Source organism: Pipistrellus kuhlii, unplaced genomic scaffold (genome assembly GCF_014108245.1).
Source record: "Pipistrellus kuhlii isolate mPipKuh1 unplaced genomic scaffold, mPipKuh1.p scaffold_m20_p_1, whole genome shotgun sequence".
Taxonomy (NCBI): Eukaryota; Metazoa; Chordata; class Mammalia; order Chiroptera; family Vespertilionidae; genus Pipistrellus; species Pipistrellus kuhlii.
The window spans coordinates 126,866,957-126,886,198 of record NW_023425404.1 but is presented as its reverse complement, the minus strand read 5'-3'; the positions used below and the strand labels follow the sequence as shown (position 1 = coordinate 126,886,198).

The window sequence follows — 19,242 nt, the reverse complement described above, 5'->3', positions numbered from 1 at the left end:
GAGCCCTAAAGGATTCATTTCTTTAAAACAAGTAACCAAAACTAACTTTTAAAATACCAGACTTATTGGGAGGGGGGAATCACTTTGTATAATATATAAATGTCTAACCATTATACGTATACTTAAAACTAACATAAAATAGTATTTAACGTCAACTGTAACTGAAAAAATAAAAGGAAAAGCAAATTAAAAATAAAAATTAGTCCCTACATGCTTTACACTTGTAGGCCTCACACACCTGCTGGACACCATTCAGTCTAATGCACTCAGAAGCTGGCATCTAAGGGTCTGCAAAGGGGAACACCAGCCAGAACCCCCTGCAGGCTCTGCCATATGAGGGTTCTCTCTGCTCCTGCAGGTGGAGGGGGAGAGAGAGGGTATAGGAGCTCTGGAAAGTGCTGGCCTAATTCTGGAAGCTCAGCCAGAGTTGTAGAAACCACTGATTCCTGAGCAGTAAGAACAACAGTAAGTAGGTGGAAGACTATCAATAAGACCTACTCCAAACCTGTTGCAGGGCTCTCGAAACTGAGATTGTTAGGAGAAACTCTGATGGCACAATAATCTCTCCTCTGTGGATGCTGACCATGGCCGACAGCACAATTCCTAGGACAGCAGCTCTGTCACATTATCAAACAGGTGCTCACTCAATATCAGGCCTACTATTCCCACACAGAACCATCATTCCCATTGGACAAATAGGAAAACAGAGGTTCCAGTGACTCAGGCAACAAAAGATTCTTCGTCTCAGGTGACTGTCCTGCAGACACAAAGCTATAAAAGGAAGGGCAGCAGGGTAGTGAGGCACCTGGGGAGTCACGCAATAAACTGTCTTGATGGCAGAAAGACGCTGCTGATCTGGAGCTGTAAACTTTGTCTTATATGATACTTAAATGCTTTTGTTCTAATAAATTCTGATTTATGAAGAAACTACAAATTCTCCTTTCTGATGTTTTTACCAAATGTGCAAAAAGAACTAGATTTTTCTACTTAAGAAAAGTTACAAAGTTTCAGCATAAGAAACTTAAGAAGAAAAAATGAGTGATTAAAAATGACCACATATAAAACAGACACAGTGAGGGTCTAAGCAGTTATGCTGCACACTTTAAGTGCCAAACATATATTTCTATATATAAAAGCCTAAGGGACCAAATGACTGATCGACTGGTTGTATGATGTGCACTGACCACCAGGGGGCAGACGCTTAACACAGGAGCTGCCTCCTGGTGGTCAGTGCACTACTGCAGCTGGCCAACCAACTTTCCGCGGCCCCTCCCCTCAGCCAGCCACCAATCTCCCTCAACCCCTGCCCCCACTGGCTGCCCCAATTGGCCCTGGGCCCTGATGGGGTGGGAGACAGACCTGATCATCCCCGATCACCAGCCAGGCCGAGGGAATTCGTGCACCAGGCCTTTAGTTAAATAATAAGCTTTATGTTTCTATAAATGTGCCAACAGCTTTGAAATGCCATCACTTATCAAGAAGCAGCAGCAATAAAGAAATGTGTTCTCTGTGATGTGTGCTGAATTTTCCTCAAGGGGAGGTCTGTAAAGGAGTTTCCTCACAGCATAATGAAACAGGAGCTCACCTCAAGAGTTATAAACAGACTCATAGAAAGAAAAATAACTAGAATGTCATAGCCAAATCAGATGTACGGGCAAGTGGCCCCAACAAAAGTCACCCGATAACAATGCTGAGTAATTGTAAGTGCTGACCATGGGGAGGGAGATCCTAAGAGAGACTGAAGACTCAGTGACTCAAGCAAGCGGCTGCAGAGACCCAGTGGGTTTGCCAGGCTCTTGGAAGTTACTTTAACTCAAGACACCTAACAATGGCAACTTTTCCTTATAACTGGGAAGAACATTTCCTTATAGATGATAAGTATAAAGATTGCAACTCTAATTCTGACATGAGGACATGCATATGTAACGAGGACACAGCAGGGCCCAGCTTCACACTTACCGTGAGGATTCCATGCCAGAGCCCAACATCTTTCTTGAAATCCAACACATTCACAATTGTTTCAGCTGTGCAAATAAAAAGAATAAAAGATTCTTACTTACTAAAAACATGTACAGAACAAAGGGCAAAGAAAACCCAGCGTCCCATCAGGGGTAGCAACGGATGTTGGAATACGATCATTTCACAGTGTCTTTGCAGAAAGTCTGCAGCTTGCTAGCCTGCCAGAAACATGAGGGTTTCCTCCTAATAATCTCAGTTTCTAGACAGTATTCTAACATGCACATTTACAGCAATAGCTCCTCACACTATCACTTAAAGCACCTTATTCCTTCCCTTTTTATATACAGATTTTCCCCTTCCCTGCCTTTTTCCTTTTTTAAAAAGGATTCTTTTCATTTCTGTCACGTGTTCTCCCAGGAAATCCAGAGGACCAGGCAGTTTCCAGCAAACACCGTATGCTGCACCAAAGAAGTCTCAGGGGTGGGGCTGGGTGATAAAGGAGGCAGGGGCTTTGGAAGGGGAGGATGGGAGGATGGGGGAGCAATCAGGAGTTGAGGGGAGGGGCTTTTTAAAGGCGGAAGTAAGAAAAAGGAGCTAAAAAAACATGGTTGGAACTACGACATGGAACATGGAAGCCAGGCTGGAGAGCCAGCTGCCTGCGACACCATGAACATTCCTCTTGAAGTCACATCTGTCTTTTGGCCAGGGCAGGAGGCCCAGCTGCCTACACCTCTGACCAAGGCCACCTAGAGCTGAGCCCCAGGCATTAACTGATGCCCCGTCTTCCATTTCTACGTATTTGCTCTGGAGATGCTTGCCAAAGTTTCATCACTCTGTCTGACCCCATTTCAGAAAGGATGGGCCCAGGGGCTTTCAAAATAAACATGCTCAAAGGAAACAGTCTCTATTCCATGTTAAAGAAGTATTTTTATATCGAAATAAGGAGAAAACATATTAATAAATTATTTCCTCTCTCCAACCCCACAAGAGTGACAACCTTGAACCTCTGTTTAGGGCAAGGGAACGGGTCAGGACTTGTAAGGAATGTTGAAATTAAAATGGAAAACACTGGCGAGTAGGCTGGTAATATTTAGAGACAATGTGTGAAAATGTCCTGGAAACTTGTTCAGGGACAAAAATTAGCAGAACATCTCACAAGCTAAGTGATTTTTTTTTTTTTTTTTTTTTTTTTTTTTAGTGAGACTACCAAAAGGAAAGGGGGTGTGTGCGGGGAGAGAAACGGAACAAGAAAAACAGAAAAAAGTAAAGCATTTTCAGGTTAGAGTGGAGCAACAATGCCACCAGCCTCCTTGGGCACATCCCCACCACAGGGCCCTGTCACAGAGGCTCCAGAGCGTTAACTGGTATCTGGTCTGACCTTCTAGGATCCCAGGTCAGGACTGATACCAGTTTCCTCTGGTCACCCTAGCTCTTGCCTCCATAACCACCCCATCTGGTACATCATAAAAACAACTGGTCTCAACGGCATAGCCCACCCCTGGAGCTCACTGAACCCACGCCCAGAAACTTGACTCAGTTGGTAGGGGTGAGCCGAACATGGGACGTTTTTAATGCTTTCAGAGAGTTTCTGAAGTGCAGCCAGAGATGAATACATTTGGTATTAATGATCTGTTACGGCCTTAGTAGGGTCCCCTCAAGTTCATAGGTGGAAGCCCTAACCCCAGAGTGACTGAATTTGGCGATGGGACCTCTAAGGGTCAAAGGGTAGAACCTGATCCAACAGGGCTTGTGAGAAGAGGAAGAGACACCACCTCTCTCACTCTCTCCACGTGCACAAAGGAAAGGCCATGTGAGGACACAGAGATGGTGTTGCCTGCAAGCCAGAAAGAGGTGCTCACCATCAGGAACCAACCTTGACGACGCCCTCATCTCAGACTTCCAGCCAACACTGTGACAAACAAACATCTGCTGTTCCAGCCCCGGGATGTGGGATTTGGAATGGCAGCCAGAGCTGAGACACTACCTAACTCAAGTTAACTTGCACTTGTGTTAGGCGCAAACTTAACGTGTCTCTTATAGTTACTGTGGGAACAACACAGTCCCTTGGCTGGTCAGCACGCATCTCACAGGCCAAGGTCTGGAGTCAGGGTCCTGTAGGGAGGGTCCCAGAGGGGCCCCCCCAAAAAAATACCTTCTGTGTAGCCACACGCCTGTGTCAGAGCCTGGCAATGGGTCAGCAGTGCAATCCTTGTCACGGTCACCCCGAGCACGCTTCCATCCTTGCACGTCTTATACTGAAACGAGATGACCATGTGAGGATGAGTGGGACCAAAGAACAAAGCAGGATCCACATCCATCAGCGCTTCTGGGTAAGAAAGAGGCTGCAGGTCCTGATCCTGGAGCTATGTAACTATGGGAACCGTGGGGACTCAGTCCCAAAGCCCCATGCCCAGAGACTTACCTCGATATATGCGGTATCATTATTTGCATCTTTGATGTGTGGAAACCAGTCTCGAGGAGGTTTAGAGAGATGTTTTGACTCGGTGACAAACCATAATAGCTTTGGCCAACCTTGGAAATAAAGGACAAATTCTTTTTAGGTGACCATTTCCCAGAAAAGAGTGTGGCATCACCTCCCCATTCGTGGTTATGCTTCACACCACCACATGCTAGGGGGAACCTCTGGTGTTTCTGTTAAGTCAAGGACCACAGCCACAGTGCAAAAGCCTCTGCCAGTCAAATCAGGCCACAGGGGAGGCTGAGAATATGTGTTGTGTTGCCTGAGACATGTGCATGTGGAAATGGTATACTCTGGAACTGATTCCATGTTGTACCACTTTTCCCAGTGAAGAGCTTGCCTCCCAACACGGCACTCAGCACTGTCTTACCTTTGAACTGCGGGATCTCCCCCGTCGGGCTCTTCGGCAGTCCTTTGTGGCAGGCGTCGCTGGTCAAGGCAACAGTAACTCCACAGCTGCCAAGCAGGAAGCCGATCTGCTGGCTTCCTGCGTCCTGGGAGAGGGCGACAGAAGAGGCATGGAGACGAGATGACAGTGGCACTCCTGGCAAAACAAGGCCTCACCCTGGGTTCTGGGATGGTACGAACCTCCCTGGACAACCCATGGTTTCGGCAAAGACTAGAGACTCTGCAGAACTGGGGTTAGAGCCCAAGCAGCTGCTTGCTAGCTGCGTGGCTTTGAATGGGGTAGCTAGCCTGCATGGCCTCACTTCCCTCATCTGCACCGTGGGGCGAAAGGCAGAGCCATCTCACACATCTACTGCGAGCGAAAAACTAGGAGAGCACAGGGAAGTACTTAATGTGGGGCTGGCACTAATGACCCTCAATTCTGTGGACCACGACTGTAGGGCATAAGTATTGGGGGAAACAGAAAGCGTCCAAGAAAATGTCTTATACTGAATAATTACCGACTGCCCGATTTTAAACTCTCAGAGCAAAGGGCTCTGCCACATTTGATTACATCTACCAAAGAAATGGAGACCTGGTCAGCTTTCCCTACCGTGAGCACCACTGTCTCAAGAAATAAGAACATGCATTAGACAAGTATGACATGGACTCCGGTGACACTGAGCACACTGGGAGCCTCGGAATGACCAGCTCTGACGGAGGAACATGGCGTCTGAGCAGCTGCTGCCGGTGGGGCGGCCAAAGGAACCGCCAGCTGTGTAGGTTTTGTTGCTTACTGTGTCAGCTGCCCTGTGAGAAGTCAGGTCACTTCGAGTTCTTTCCTCCCACCTGCCACACCAGCTGTGACTCACACCGTGTAAGAGCTGCACTGCTAGAGCCAAAACTGCATGACTGTGATGAGCCATCACCTCTGTTCATTCCCACTGGACTCTGCCTGAACCCCCGGACAACGAGCAAGCCTGTCAGTGGGCCAGATGCCTGGGTACCTGTCACACTGCCTGTCTGCGCCTCGCTAAGAAAAACGTGAGACCATGTGGTGCTTTCTCATGAGTAATATCAACAGAGTTGACATCTTAAAACTGTAGTCTTTCAAGTGAACAGTTTCTACTTTTCTTATTGTAGCTATAACCCCCCGGGGAAAAGCACATCTGTCTCTTCATGGGATTGTACACACATAACCCCCAACACCAGAGAGGGGACTGGCTTGGCACCCGGGAACAGTGATGGTCCCTTTCGGGGGTGCTCACAGTATGTTTCCTTTAAGCAATGCTATTTCACGCACAATTACTATAACCAGTCACTTCAATGTGAATTTGGATATCCCATTGCCAAACACCATGATCTCACAGCAGGGAGGAGAGGCAGATTCCAAGATCAGAATCAGTGGTAGGAAGGCATTCTTTTGTGTGAGTTTGCTTACTCTGTCTACAGCAAGAGGGACTGGGAGCGAGCATGCCAGCAGGTACCTGGCCTGACCTGCCAAGGGCTGGTGCCCATACCGAGGGCATACATGCTGATCCTGGCACTCCCAGAGGAGGCATGATGTCCGCTGAACCCTGTCTTTCCAACATCTGCTCATGATTTGATTTAAAATATAATGGATTCACAAACATGAAAAGACACCTAAAATACCGAAGAAGAGACAAGAGACCACATGGGAAGGAGTAACTGGGATCAGGATGCCACAGTTCAGCACAAAATTCAGATTTCATGTCTGCTCCCTCTTTGTTGGAAGGACCTTCTTGTCCTTGTCATCTGAGCAATTCCTACTGAGAGCTCCGATCAAATGTCAACTTCACAGAACAGCTCTGCCAGCTGCACCCCAGTGTACTGACATGAGACCCCCATCACCGGCTCTCAGGGCAGCCTGGGCATCTTCCTCATGCACCAAGACCCCTGAAAAACACACTCTTGAACTTAGAGCCTAGAGCAGAGCCTCACATGTAGAGACACTCAACACACAATGTCAAAGCTGTGTCTCTTCCTGGACTCTGAGGACAAGGACAAGAAGGTTGGACATGCCTTGCACAGCCGCCACATGGTGCTCTCAGACCAGGCCTTGTCAATCTGCCTCCTGGCCTGATGTTCCATCAGCAGACTCAGGATAATGTGACGACACCCTTCCCAGTGTGCCCTCCTGCCATGACATGTTCTCTGCGCCTTTTTCCTGGGAGTGAAGTTACTCTGGTCTGTGGGCGACCACTTGGCTAGGGCCTTTCCTCTGAAGAGCCATGCTATCAAGGATGGTCAGCTCTCCCATCACAAAACCTCAGTTATGATTCTTTAGTTGCCAAGAAAAAAAATGGACCTCACCCGAATTCATACCTTTCTCTACTTTCAATTTTTCTCCAATATGTAGAGAGTTGACTAAGTCACTTCCTAGAAGTCTCACCTCACCACTGCTTGACAAGTAACTTCCCAAGCATCGGACAGGCCATGTGGACATGTCACTTGACCATCCTCTACCCCAGTCCCATCTCCATCTCCTCACCAGCAACCATCAATCACACCATAAAAAGGATTCTCTCTTTAATAAAGAAGAGGTAAGTTCATGGTAAGCCTCTCTCTTGAATTCATTTTTATTTGTGGCCCCACAACACTAGTTACAGTTAATTTATCCAATTCCATTCTTGCCCACCCAAATCATCAACTAATGGCTGGTTAGTTCTCAGGAAGTGAAAAAGATAACAATAAAAGACATGATGGAGAGATGGACAGAAGGCCGAGTCAACACAAAATGCTGCAGACCCACGTGTTTTAAGATGACTCATGGCCATGGAACCATGCAGAGCAAAAAAATTGGACACAAGACATTTTACTTATCAAAACTAAGATGAACTTGTCAATAATATATATGTATATTTTTTCCAATTAGTTTCTAACTTTTTATTTATAATGAAAACTTCCAAGCACACATACAAATATAGAGAAAAGGAAAAAGAAAGCCCATGAACCTATTCATCCAGCTCCGATAACTATCAACATTTGGCAAATCCAGTCTCACCCGAAACACGCACGCACACGCGCGCGCTCAAACTCCCATGTGGGTGACATCCATTCATGCACTTACACTTTGGCTGGCTGATGGTTGCCCTGGGCAGCCCATGTCCCTCCCAACAAGTCCTGGTTCTCATGATCTCCTTACTACTTCTGATTTCCTGAGAAAGAGATTCTGGGACTAATCATAGGAGGTTGTAAAAATGTGACTTATCATTGATGTTACCCCTTCCACAGATAATTCATTTTAATGGGGTATTTGAAAACCTTTACTAAGGCAAACAAAAGGCCGGTGTGTTAGAATTCCAAGGGGAGGAAGTGAATGCTGAGTGGGCCCTCGTCAGTTGACTCCTGCGGCCCACAGAGCCTATCCTACTTAGAATATTCACATTTGACCCCCATCCTGAAGGTCTTGCTATTTTCCTGTCAAATTCGCATGCCCGTGGCAGAGCCTGTGTCCACGAAGGAGAAATTGTGTCCAAGGAGTCACCAGCTGACAGATTTGTGCTGATGGCTGGCCTTACCAGATCAGCTCAGCCACCTGGAGAGGGTACTAGTGGCAGGCTTTTCCAGATTTGCTGTGACCACTCAAGGCCTGTCCTGGCACAGACATGTGGACACTCCTCTCCATGTCAAACATCGCAGGAACACTGACCCCAAGAATTAGAACAGAGGATAAATAAGGTACATGGGACTAATTGTTAAGTCAGGTTCAATAAGCAACATTCAGGATTCAGAAAATTTGGTTCACATTAGGCCCATTATTTTAAGACAAGTCCAGTGGGAACAGAACATGTCATCACCTATGCTCATATGTATGTCCTACCCTCTTCTCAGCTGTACCTGAGCCAATGCTTCTTTTATTTAAAATGAAGAGAAGTTCTCTAAGACAGCCAACGTCATGTTCTGAAGTCACAGAGCCTGAGTGTCAGAGGGGACCACTCCATGGCTGGCAGCTGTGACTCCTTGGACAACATCAGACCATCTGTCAACCCTGTAGGGTTTCCTCCCTCTATCTTTCTCCCTCCAGTTACCATTGCTCTGGAGTATGAAGAGCAAGTCATTCACGTGGAGGAAAAAACATACTCCAGTGTGCAGGACAGCACAACGTTCCTTCTTATACTGGACACTATCATTATAAGAGTGAGATTAGCTACTTATTCTAATTATGGAATAAGATCTCATAAGCTATATCTGAACCTGGGATTTGATAATGTCCAAACATCTGAATGAAAGCAACAACTGCCAACCCTCAAAATAAAAAATAAAAAATCTGTCACTTACCCTATTTCCAGTGTAATGATGCTGAGGAACAAGACACACAGAAACTTGCTTTACTAACAAATTACTTGGCTCAGTGGTGTTACAATGCATAGAAGCTCTGCCTCAGAGACACTGCTCCTTCTAACCAGTGCAGCTGAGCTGAGTGTGAGGTTACTGTCCCCTTCACTGAGCTAACTGCTGAAAACCTGACAGCCTCAGAAACAAGGAAAACCTCTCGTGTCTTTTGATCCACACCCTGCTGAGATGAAAAGCACTTTCTGACCTCATGAGAGAATGTTCCAGCGTAGCCGAGCCTGCCATTCCCATTAGCAGGCTTTAATGAAACAACGCGTGCCTTACCTTTCTCGTGAGTGGTACTTCTATGGGCACAGGAACGACCTCAGCCAGCAGGCAGCCGTAGAAGGCCACCATGGATGCAGCAGGGTCGTTGTTGGGGAACACCAATGCCACCTGAAGGGCGGGAAGGGAGGAGGGGGGAAGCGGGAGGGAAGAAGGACTTACTGTTAACATGGCTTTGAAGATATCATGAAAGGATGCAACCCGTCACAGATAATGTGGTTCACATTCACATTAAGAACAAATGCTGGAACAAAAACTAGGTGCCATACTTAAAAATGCATTTTAGGCAGACACATTTTACTAAGTATTATATTCCTTTCCTTTAATTCATGTGAAACTCATATTACCAAGTTTTCTATAATACTGTACCAGAATACAACTATCATTTTTTAATGTTATCTTCCATGTTGACATATTTTTAGGTAGAAGAAACTATAGTGCACACACTGTTCTGTTTTCCACTGATGTTATGAAAAATTCCTCGGAGTCTTCACAATCACGGCTGAATGCGGGTGCTTCCTCACCAGTGTGCTGGGCTGGCAGCTGGACCCTCATGGGACTCTATTCAGACCAGGGTCAGGTTTAGCTCTGGGCTCTTGGGCACAATTTTAGCTCCTTTAAGCCCTAGTTGTCTCATTTGAAAAACGAGAACACTAGAACCTACATCTTAGCTTTGTGGTAAATGTTCTAAAAGCCAGGTTAATTTAAATTACCATCCAAATAACCAAATAATGGATAGTATGACAATATGTTTTCTTATAGTCCTTAGAGTATCTTAGTGATGAGCCATTTTCCATGGGATAGCTTATAAGTTCATGTCCTCATACGAACTGCTTTTCATTTCCCTTGCCTACTTATCTGTTAGTGTTTTGATAATACCCCTACACCCGTGGTCGGCAAACTGTGGCCCTTGAGCCACATGCAGTTCTTTCGCCCCTTGAGTGTGGCTCTTCACAAAATACCGTAGCCTGGGCGAGTCTATTTTGAAGAAGTGGCGTTAGAAGAAGTTTAAGTTTAAAAAATTTGGCTCTCAAAAGAAATTTCAATCGTTGTACTGTTGATATTTGGCTCTGTTGACTAATACGTTTGTCGACCACTGCCCTAAACATATTTGATAGTATTAACTCTTATATTTGGTACAAAGACTTCTTGAGATAATAGTTTTATTTTTATTGGTGCATTTAATGTTATGTAAATTTGTCAAACTTTTCCTTTACCACCTATCATTTAAAAAATATTTCATCTGACTTAAATTCATCTGGAGCTCATCCTAGTGTCTGCAGAGTAGCTAATTGAACTTAACTTGCCCTCCAGCCACCCCAATGCTCCTTCTGGAGTAGCCTGTCCTAGTCTCTTGCATTAGAAGCCTGCTTTAGGATCCCAAGTTGTAACAGATCAAATCCTATTTCTGGATTCTCCACTATGCTCTCCAGGACTTTGCTTTGTTTTAAACATGAGTCCCTCTCACATGCTGCCGTAGCATCGGCGATATTCTTCCTTATAAGTCTGGTATGTTTTCAAAGCACATACATCCCAGGACTGAGCACATGCATATCATCTTTGCACTAGCATCATCTTTGCACTGGCATACTCCAAAACTTAAACAATTTTTTCTTTAAAAAATGGCCTAACTAGGAGTTAGTAGTTTTGTCATAAACAGCTGTATAAAACACTCTATTTTAATATCTAGAGACAGAGTCACATAAAAGGATTCAGATGCAGCTGCAAACCGATAAAGCTGTATCTTAAATTTGACCATGTTCGCAATTTAGTAATACAGGATGGCCAGTGGGAACAAAATTAAGTTTGGGAATATTTTCTTTCTCTATGAAATTCCTGAAGTTTACTAAAATCATCTAAATGAGAGGCAAAAGCTAAAAGGCCAATAAAAGCCATCTGTACTACTAATAGAATTTTGAGAAATCCTATGAAAGAATTAATTAAATAGTAATCCTTTGTCTTAGCAGGCTACCAGCGATAGGATTTTCAAGGAGGAATGTATGTCTACGCACACAAAGCACAACCAATTATTTTTAAAACCTATCTGAGGTGTGCATCAGCCTCTGGTGTTCTGCCCTCAGCTGGTAGGCTGAGAGTTGATCTGTCTTTAGATCTGGATCTGGCGAAGCAAGAATATTCTATTAAATATTTGCAAATCTTCCAGGCTACCATTGCTGCATGACTTCTTTCCCAGATGCAGATTAAAATGTTTAAGGAAGCTGATCAAACTGCAATAAAAAAGCAGAACACACTGAAGTTCCATCTGAAACGAATGGTCTCACCCATTCATAAGGGACCCGTTACACACTGTTCTCCCTAAAATCTACCTGTTCTGCAGGTGGGAGTCATCATCACGAGCAGAGAACAGAGAAAGAAGGTGCCACCCTTCTGAGCTGGACTGTGCAGCAATTATGTTTCCGAGATTTGAGTTTAGCTGCCATCCCAGCTCTGCTTAAAGAAAGGTCAACTTGATCTAGGATTTAAAGTCCCCTGTTCTATCACTAAAAGTTATGCTGATAATGACATTTATATAACCTTGCAGAGTTGTGTTAAGATAGGAAGAAATGTATTAATGTAAAATAAAAGAATATAAAACTGTACATTATAAGCTCTCAATCATATTAAAATAATGGGTAGAAAATGGTCAAATACCCAAAGGCTCTTTTAGAATAAAAAATGATATATATATTTTTTCAAAAATTTTTTAAGGAAGGGAAGTTTGTACTTTAATCATTCTCATTTTTTCCCTCCAATACCTGATCAGTTGCAAGCCCTGTTTTGTGGTCTCTTCACAGTGATTCCAAAGATATCATAAACCCACACAGTTTCCATTAATTTGATTCTCTATGTATTCCTTTGAGATTTCATTGAACCTAATTATCCACAGACTCAGAATAGACATTAATAAAGCAAGATGCAGTAGCCCATCCTAGTGTTTGCTAAGATTTAAATTTTGTTAAGCTGATTCCATCTTGTTCCCACACTCAACCCTAGTGTGTGTGCCTGGATTGTCTTCTTCAGCACAACACATTGTTCCCCCACCCCCAGCTCTTTCACATGCTCTTCCTTGGAGCTCACGGCCTTACTTTTTTTCACTGAAAAAACTTCTCAGATCCCAAATGAAAGAGATCTTTCTCTCCTTCCCAAACAGTTCACAGGTGTATCAATCACTATCTCTTTTGGAGACCTGAATCCCTTTCCAATTTATAGAAAAGCTAATGATCAATATGTCTGGATTTTGTTTTTGTTAAGACTGCCAGTTCCTTAAAGACAGGCTTCTTATGTGATAAGTCTTATATCTTCCACAGCTCCTCCTCCAACATCCTGAAACCTACTCAGCTTAGGTACTTCAATGCCCCTTTCAAAGCCCAAGAAGGTATTCCCCAAACCTCATTAATAGGATCATCCACATGAAAAGTACCTATAATTTTTATGCTAAGGACTGAATGTTCATCAAAAAATGATTTCCCAAGAATCCTGTTTATTGCAACAGAAAGTTATTATTGAATGCTTTGCTCCCATATGCTTATTTAATAAATATTTACACACACATGCCAGATACTAGCCACATAAATACAATTTGAAATCCAAGTAGGCTTTATTTTTTTAATAACAAAATATTTTTTTATTATATAATATTTAACAGAAAAATTGTTAAAGGTAGAAGTTAAAGGCACATTGAGGGAGAGTCCTTTTTGTAATGCAATTTAAAAGAATTCATTTTACACATAAGTAAAATAAAGTTCAAGAAAGTTATTTTGAAGTTTTTCATAACTGATAATTTCCAGAAAACATATAGTTGATATTTCCCCATAGAGAAGCAATGTTGACATATAGGATTATATTTCTGTACTAGAACTCAGCATTCAAACAAATCATTGGTCTAACCATCAATATGTCATAAATGAAAAAAAATAAAGTCTATACTAATTTAAAATACTGTTCCCAGTTCTATTAAATAAGCATAAATATATGACACATGTTAACTACAAAAGGTAATTTCATACACTATTAAGTGCACACAGTATAAAAATGTAATAAGGGACCTGAAACTAGAGTGTTTACTATAGTTAACATTAAGTAACATTGTCATCCTAGAATTTAGGGTGTTGCTACAGAAAGAGATGGCACAAGACTAAAAAGTCATCCAAATATTTAAAATGTTTCTTTTGATACTTTAAAAACAAACTGACAAAACAAGCAGAGGCATTCAGCCACCTTATTAATTGTAAATGTATTTCTTCATAGAAAAATATTTCAAAAGAGTTGAGGTAATATACACCCCCTCTGTCTTCCTTCTCAATTCACTGAAAGTTAAAATGGTAAGGGCTGCCTCAGATAAAAGGTCATTCTGCCTAGTATTTATTGATCTTGATGTTGTAAGAATACCTTTTCACTCATAAGCAAACTATAGAAGGGGCTACCTGGTCACTAGCACAAATTTCTTTTAAAAATATTTAAAAACATTTTGCCTTTGTGTTGAATTGGCCAAAAGGAAATGAGTGTAAACTGATGTTGGTTGGTTGAAGAGCAGAAAGCACAATATAAAGTCAATCTGAGATGCTATCCTTAAACGTGCTTTATAAAGAAATCTGCTTCAGCTAGATGACATAAATCACACAACTGTTTTCCTTTCACTTTCTCAAGGTGGTTTCCTCAACTTCTTTTCATGTATGAGTGTTTGGCAAATAGTATTAGGTTATCTGAAGACCTGAGGAACATCCTGTTTACTAACTGGAGCTAATTAAAGAAAATCCTAATTAAGGGAAGCTGATAGCACAACTATCTAGCAGTTCAGATGTAAAAATGCACCTATTAGTCCTTCATATTAACACATCATGATGGATAATTTTCAGAGGTAATGAGGTCTAAAAACCTTAACCAGGTTTATGCAGAACCTAGGAATACTTGCTCCAGTCCTTACTGAACCTGTGACAGTTTCGAAACTAACGTGGACTGAGTCTTTCGGTGGTTAAGAAAGAGCTTCTTCTTCTGGTCTTTAGAGCAACCTGTGGTGGTTCTGGAGAAACCTGTGGTGGTTCTGGAGAAACCTGTGGTGGTCCTGAGGCCACAGGGTGCGGTTCTTGATTCTCTGGCATGCGCTTCACACACCAATGCTTTTGCAGATGCTGCTTCTGAAGCTTTAACCAGCTCTGGGGGGTCTTTTCCACCCAGGACTTCTGGGGCTGCTGTTTTAATTCCTGGTGTGATTCCTCCTCCTCTTTTTGGAGGCGGTGCAACTCAGAAGCACGCCTCTCTGCTGCCACTTCTAAAGCCTGGACCTTCCTTTTTAGTTCCTTTTCTTCTCTCTTTCCCAACATGTCCATGGCTGGTTCATCCAGTTGCTTCTCCAGAAATGCTTTTTCCTGGAGGTATCGGGCTTGGGCCATTGCAGCTGTCTTAGCTCGAGCTTTCTTTAGCTTCTCCTGTAATGTCTGCAATTCTTTCTGCTGTTTCTCCCTTACCTGCCACATGTCCCTCATTGCCTTCAACTGCCGCTTCAAATTGTATTCCAACTTTTCCTTCCCCCAGAGCTCTGAAGTTGGTTTTGCATATCTGGAGGCTAATACTTGTTTTGTTGATAAGATCTCACCACTTTCTTGTGCATAGTTGTGCCACTGATTTTCAATTTCCCTTCTGTACTCCTTGGCTTTGTTAGTTAGGTTTGCTAGCATGACTGTAGTGCCAGCCTGGACAGGTAACTTTTCATTGAGTAGGAATGCAGCTTCCTCCGTCACCATTTTTTGCTGGATTTTAGTTTCTCTTATTTGGTGATCAAACTTCATCACTTCCACTGTCTTTTTTATAAGCCTCACTGCTGCCTTTGTTGGTTTCTCTGGCTTCAAAAAATCATTTACTAAACGAAAATATGATGGAGGGGGACTACTGGAGTCCTCCCTTGTGGGAAGTATTCCTGGTTCCTGGGGTCTGAGTTTAGTACTAGTGTCCATTGTCCAGAACCCCCGTGGGTCCCAGCTCACTTGGATACTGACTGGGTCGGTCTTGGGCGGCACTGGCGCCTCAGCCCAAGTGGGCGTGGCCGACCTCCTCCGCAGGGCGGTCCTGATGGTCTCTCCCTGAGTCATCAAGGCCCTACCTGGCCTACCTGGCGCTTTGGCTCTCAGCAGCATTGCGGCCCTGGAGCAGGCACTGCCATCCTGGTTTCTGGGGGCAGTGGCTTCCTCTTCATTAGCGACCAGGGAAAACTGAATGGTTTTTCTCTTGCCATTGGAGCTAAGCTTCACCTCCCGGGATCTCAGTATTTCAGGCAGTTTCAGGATTCGGGGCCTCTGTGTCCCCTTGTTCATTTCCATTAGATTGAAGTCGTCCTCCTTTGGTCAGGAGCCCCGTCCCCGGCGAAGCCAGATCCTCACCACCGATTCTGGTAGGCTTCCTTGCCAGCGTAGCACCGGATGCTCCTGCTTCATCCCTTCCCTTCTCCAGCAGATAGAGCTGGAACCTTCCTCTTTCACAGCTGGCAATATGGAATGTGGAGTGTGGAATGCAGGCATCTCCCCTAGCCACGTTTCCATGGTGACCCTGTGGAGGCGGCGGGGCCAGCTAAGCTCCTAAGAGATACTTTGACCCCAGTGGTATTGGGAACAATTTTTTGAAACAAAAAAATTCTTCAATTTTAAATAATTTTAAATAATTATAAAGGCAGTGTTTATTAAAATACATTTAATTTTCAAAATTGAGCTATCAGCTGTTACAGTGTATATATTTTACCACAATAAAAATGTTAGTTGTGGGTGGGTATGTATGGGAGGGGGGGGGCAATGGTAATTGGGGGGCATCCGGCCTCCACCCCCTGCCAGCCTGATGGGGCAGCCATCTCCCCCTCCAACATCTTGGCCACATCACCATCACATAAATAATTTTCAAAGAATAACTTAGAAACGTAGTCCCCCTCATAGAACACAAACCAGTCACTAACAACAAAAAAATTCATTTACATATTTTATTCTATCAACTGTGCTCTCCTCCCCCCATATTGCTATAAACTTCTTAGCTGAACAGACGTGATTTATTTTTTTAATTATAAGGGAACTTCAAGAATCTGCAGGCAATACTACAAAAAAAGTTTTTTAAAATACTAAGGGTATTAGTATAACCAAGTTATAGATAAGGGAGACATATTATAACTAACTTTTTAAAAAATATCTAAATCTTTTATTTTTTATTAAATTATTATCTGTGTACATATTTTACCATTGCCCCCCCTCCCCCCCCATACATACCCACCCACAACTAACATTTTTATTGTGGTAAAATATATACACTGTAACAGCTGATAGCTCAATTTTGAAAATTAAATGTATTTTAATAAACACTGCCTTTATAATTATTTAAAGCGTGTGTATGGGTAGGGTTTTTTTTGGGGGGGGGGGACGACACCCTATATATAACATAGTTCATCTCTACTACTTTCAAGTGTACAATTCTGTAGATTTAAATACATTCACATTGTTGTGTATCCATTACCATCATCCATCTGCTGAACTTTTTGCTCTTCTCTATCCCCATTAAATAATAATTCCCAATGCTCTTCCCCTAGCCCCTGGTAACCATCATTCTTCTATCTCTAAATTTAACTACTCAAAGTACTTCATATATGTAGAAGCATATAATAACTATCCTTTTTTACCTGCTGTGAGTATAGCCCTGAAATGGAAATACCAATATCTGTCCTCCATAACTTATCAGATTGCAGTACGAATAAAAATTTGCTTTTCGGTGAAACACAGCAAATATCAAGAAATTTAACAGTGAGGAAGGAATGGTACTAGGAGTTTGCTGCCAAGATTGTTGATTTCACTAAAGTAAAAAAAATAATAATAAATACAAATGTCCTGTATGCTCAAGTAGATGTACAGTGTTTTTCAAAATAGGAGACAATATATGACACAGCTTTGGGGTCAGACGGAAATGGATAGGAGTGCTGACTATGCCACTTACTAGTACTCTGCCTGCATCTGATTTTGAGACTTAACTTCTCAAGTCCATGTAAACTCATGGATAGAAAGTGAGAAGTACTCTAGTTAAGCCCATTGAGTTGTTCAAGATTAAATTATTTGTTACATAATGTTAAGAAAGTCTTATTGGTCGGCCGGCATGGATCAGTGATTGAGCATCAACCTGTGACCTGGGAGGTCAGGGTTCGATTCCCAGTCAAGGAACATGTATGATTTGTGGGCTCCATCCCCAGTGTGGGGCATGCAGGAAACAGTCAATCAGTGATTCTCTCTCATTATTGATGTTTCTATCTCTATCTTCCACTCCCTTCCTCTCTAAAATCAACAAAAATATGTTGCGCGTGTTTTGTTTTTTCAAAGAGAGTCTTATTTAGTAGTGCCAGTTTTAGGTGACATTGGACTCTCCAACTTTATTACAGTGGGCATCTTTTCCACATAAAACAATGTGTTTTGGAGATGTAATAAATTAAATTGCACTTACCCTATCTCCAGGTCGCACCATTGGTTCTTGCTTTGTACCTAATTTATGCAGAATGTTGTAAGCAACCTTCATACTTCTTGTCCAGAGTTTGCCTATCAAAACAAATTATAAAGCCACAAATAATTGGAGAAATGATTTTTCAGCTGTGTACAATGTGCACATAAATTATATGGAAAATATTACTTTTCATGTTAAGTCTTCCAGTAAGTTATATAGAGTCCCTGAGATCAAAATGGGAAATAAAAGCTAGTAACCCTGACCAGCAAAGCTGAAAAGCCTGAACACTGGAATACACTGCAAATACAAATACTCTTAGAGTGTAAAGTGCCAACAGCAAAGCCATTGAGAATTTTAATTATCACAGAAGTTGTGGGGAACATATCTGGGGAGCAAAGCAGGACAAAGACCATGGTAACAGCATGTTACTGCTAATTTATGTTGTGCAAAAATGATACACATTTCCTCTGTTAATGAGTCATGTCTTGTGTGATTGTAATGAATGTAAAGGGTATGTAAGACAAGGTCTGACCCCTCTCTCTCCTCAAAGTCCTGTGTTTCTCAACTTCAAATATTTTTAGCTTCTGGGTTTTAGGAGAGTAATCATTGAACTTAGATACAGATACTGGTAAATATTTTGTAGTATTTTAAAGATTTGAACTCCAAAAAAAATGAACACAAAGGATTAATAAAACACTTCTAAAAGAATGACCAGCTTTAAAGAACTTACAGATTTTAAATCCCTTCATCCCAGTGCCAGACTTTCCTGCAGCATCCTCCAGGCAATAGTAAATGGTCTGAGATGTAATAAATATGACTTTAAAAATCTAATATGAGCTCTTGGACATATAAAGGTCTTTTAAAACCCTGGCTGATGAGGCTCAGTTGGTTTTAGCATTTTCCCATACACTGGACAATGGTGGGTTCACATACCCAGGTTGCAGGTTTGGTCCCCAGTTGGGGCCCGTGTGGGAGGCAGCTGATCGACATTTCTATCTCACATTGATGTTTCTCTCTCTCTCTCTCTCTCTCTCTCTCTCTCTCTCTCTCTCTCTCTCTCTCTCTCTCTCTCAATTAAAAAAACATTTTTTTTTTTTTAATCTTTTACAACTTTAGCATCTAGGAACTTTCAGAAGTAAAGTGTTATACGTTCTATTAATTCAAAAACAGTATAATAAAGTTAAGGGCAATTTCAACTGTTTTCTATAAATGAAATAGCTGTTTTAATCTTTTTTCTATTTTATATGTAAAAGCTAAATTAAAAAGTTTTTTTTACAATATATATTTTGAATTAAAAATCTGAATTTATTTTATTTCACATT

General features: G+C 42.4%; 1 protein-coding gene across 2 annotated transcripts in view; it reads right to left on the bottom strand.

Moving 5' to 3' along the window:
• DIP2C (disco interacting protein 2 homolog C) overlaps positions 1-19,242 on the bottom strand; it is a 373,359-nt gene that overhangs the window by 91,597 nt on the left and 262,520 nt on the right. For both annotated transcript variants that reach the window (XM_036408536.2, XM_036408553.2), the window contains 6 exons: positions 17,924-18,015; positions 9,467-9,577; positions 4,809-4,932; positions 4,382-4,491; positions 4,112-4,214; positions 1,960-2,024 (listed from right to left, as the gene is read on the bottom strand). In XM_036408536.2, coding sequence (XP_036264429.1) covers positions 1,960-2,024; positions 4,112-4,214; positions 4,382-4,491; positions 4,809-4,932; positions 9,467-9,577; positions 17,924-18,015 — 605 coding nt within the window. The remainder of the gene's footprint in view (positions 1-1,959; positions 2,025-4,111; positions 4,215-4,381; positions 4,492-4,808; positions 4,933-9,466; positions 9,578-17,923; positions 18,016-19,242) is intronic.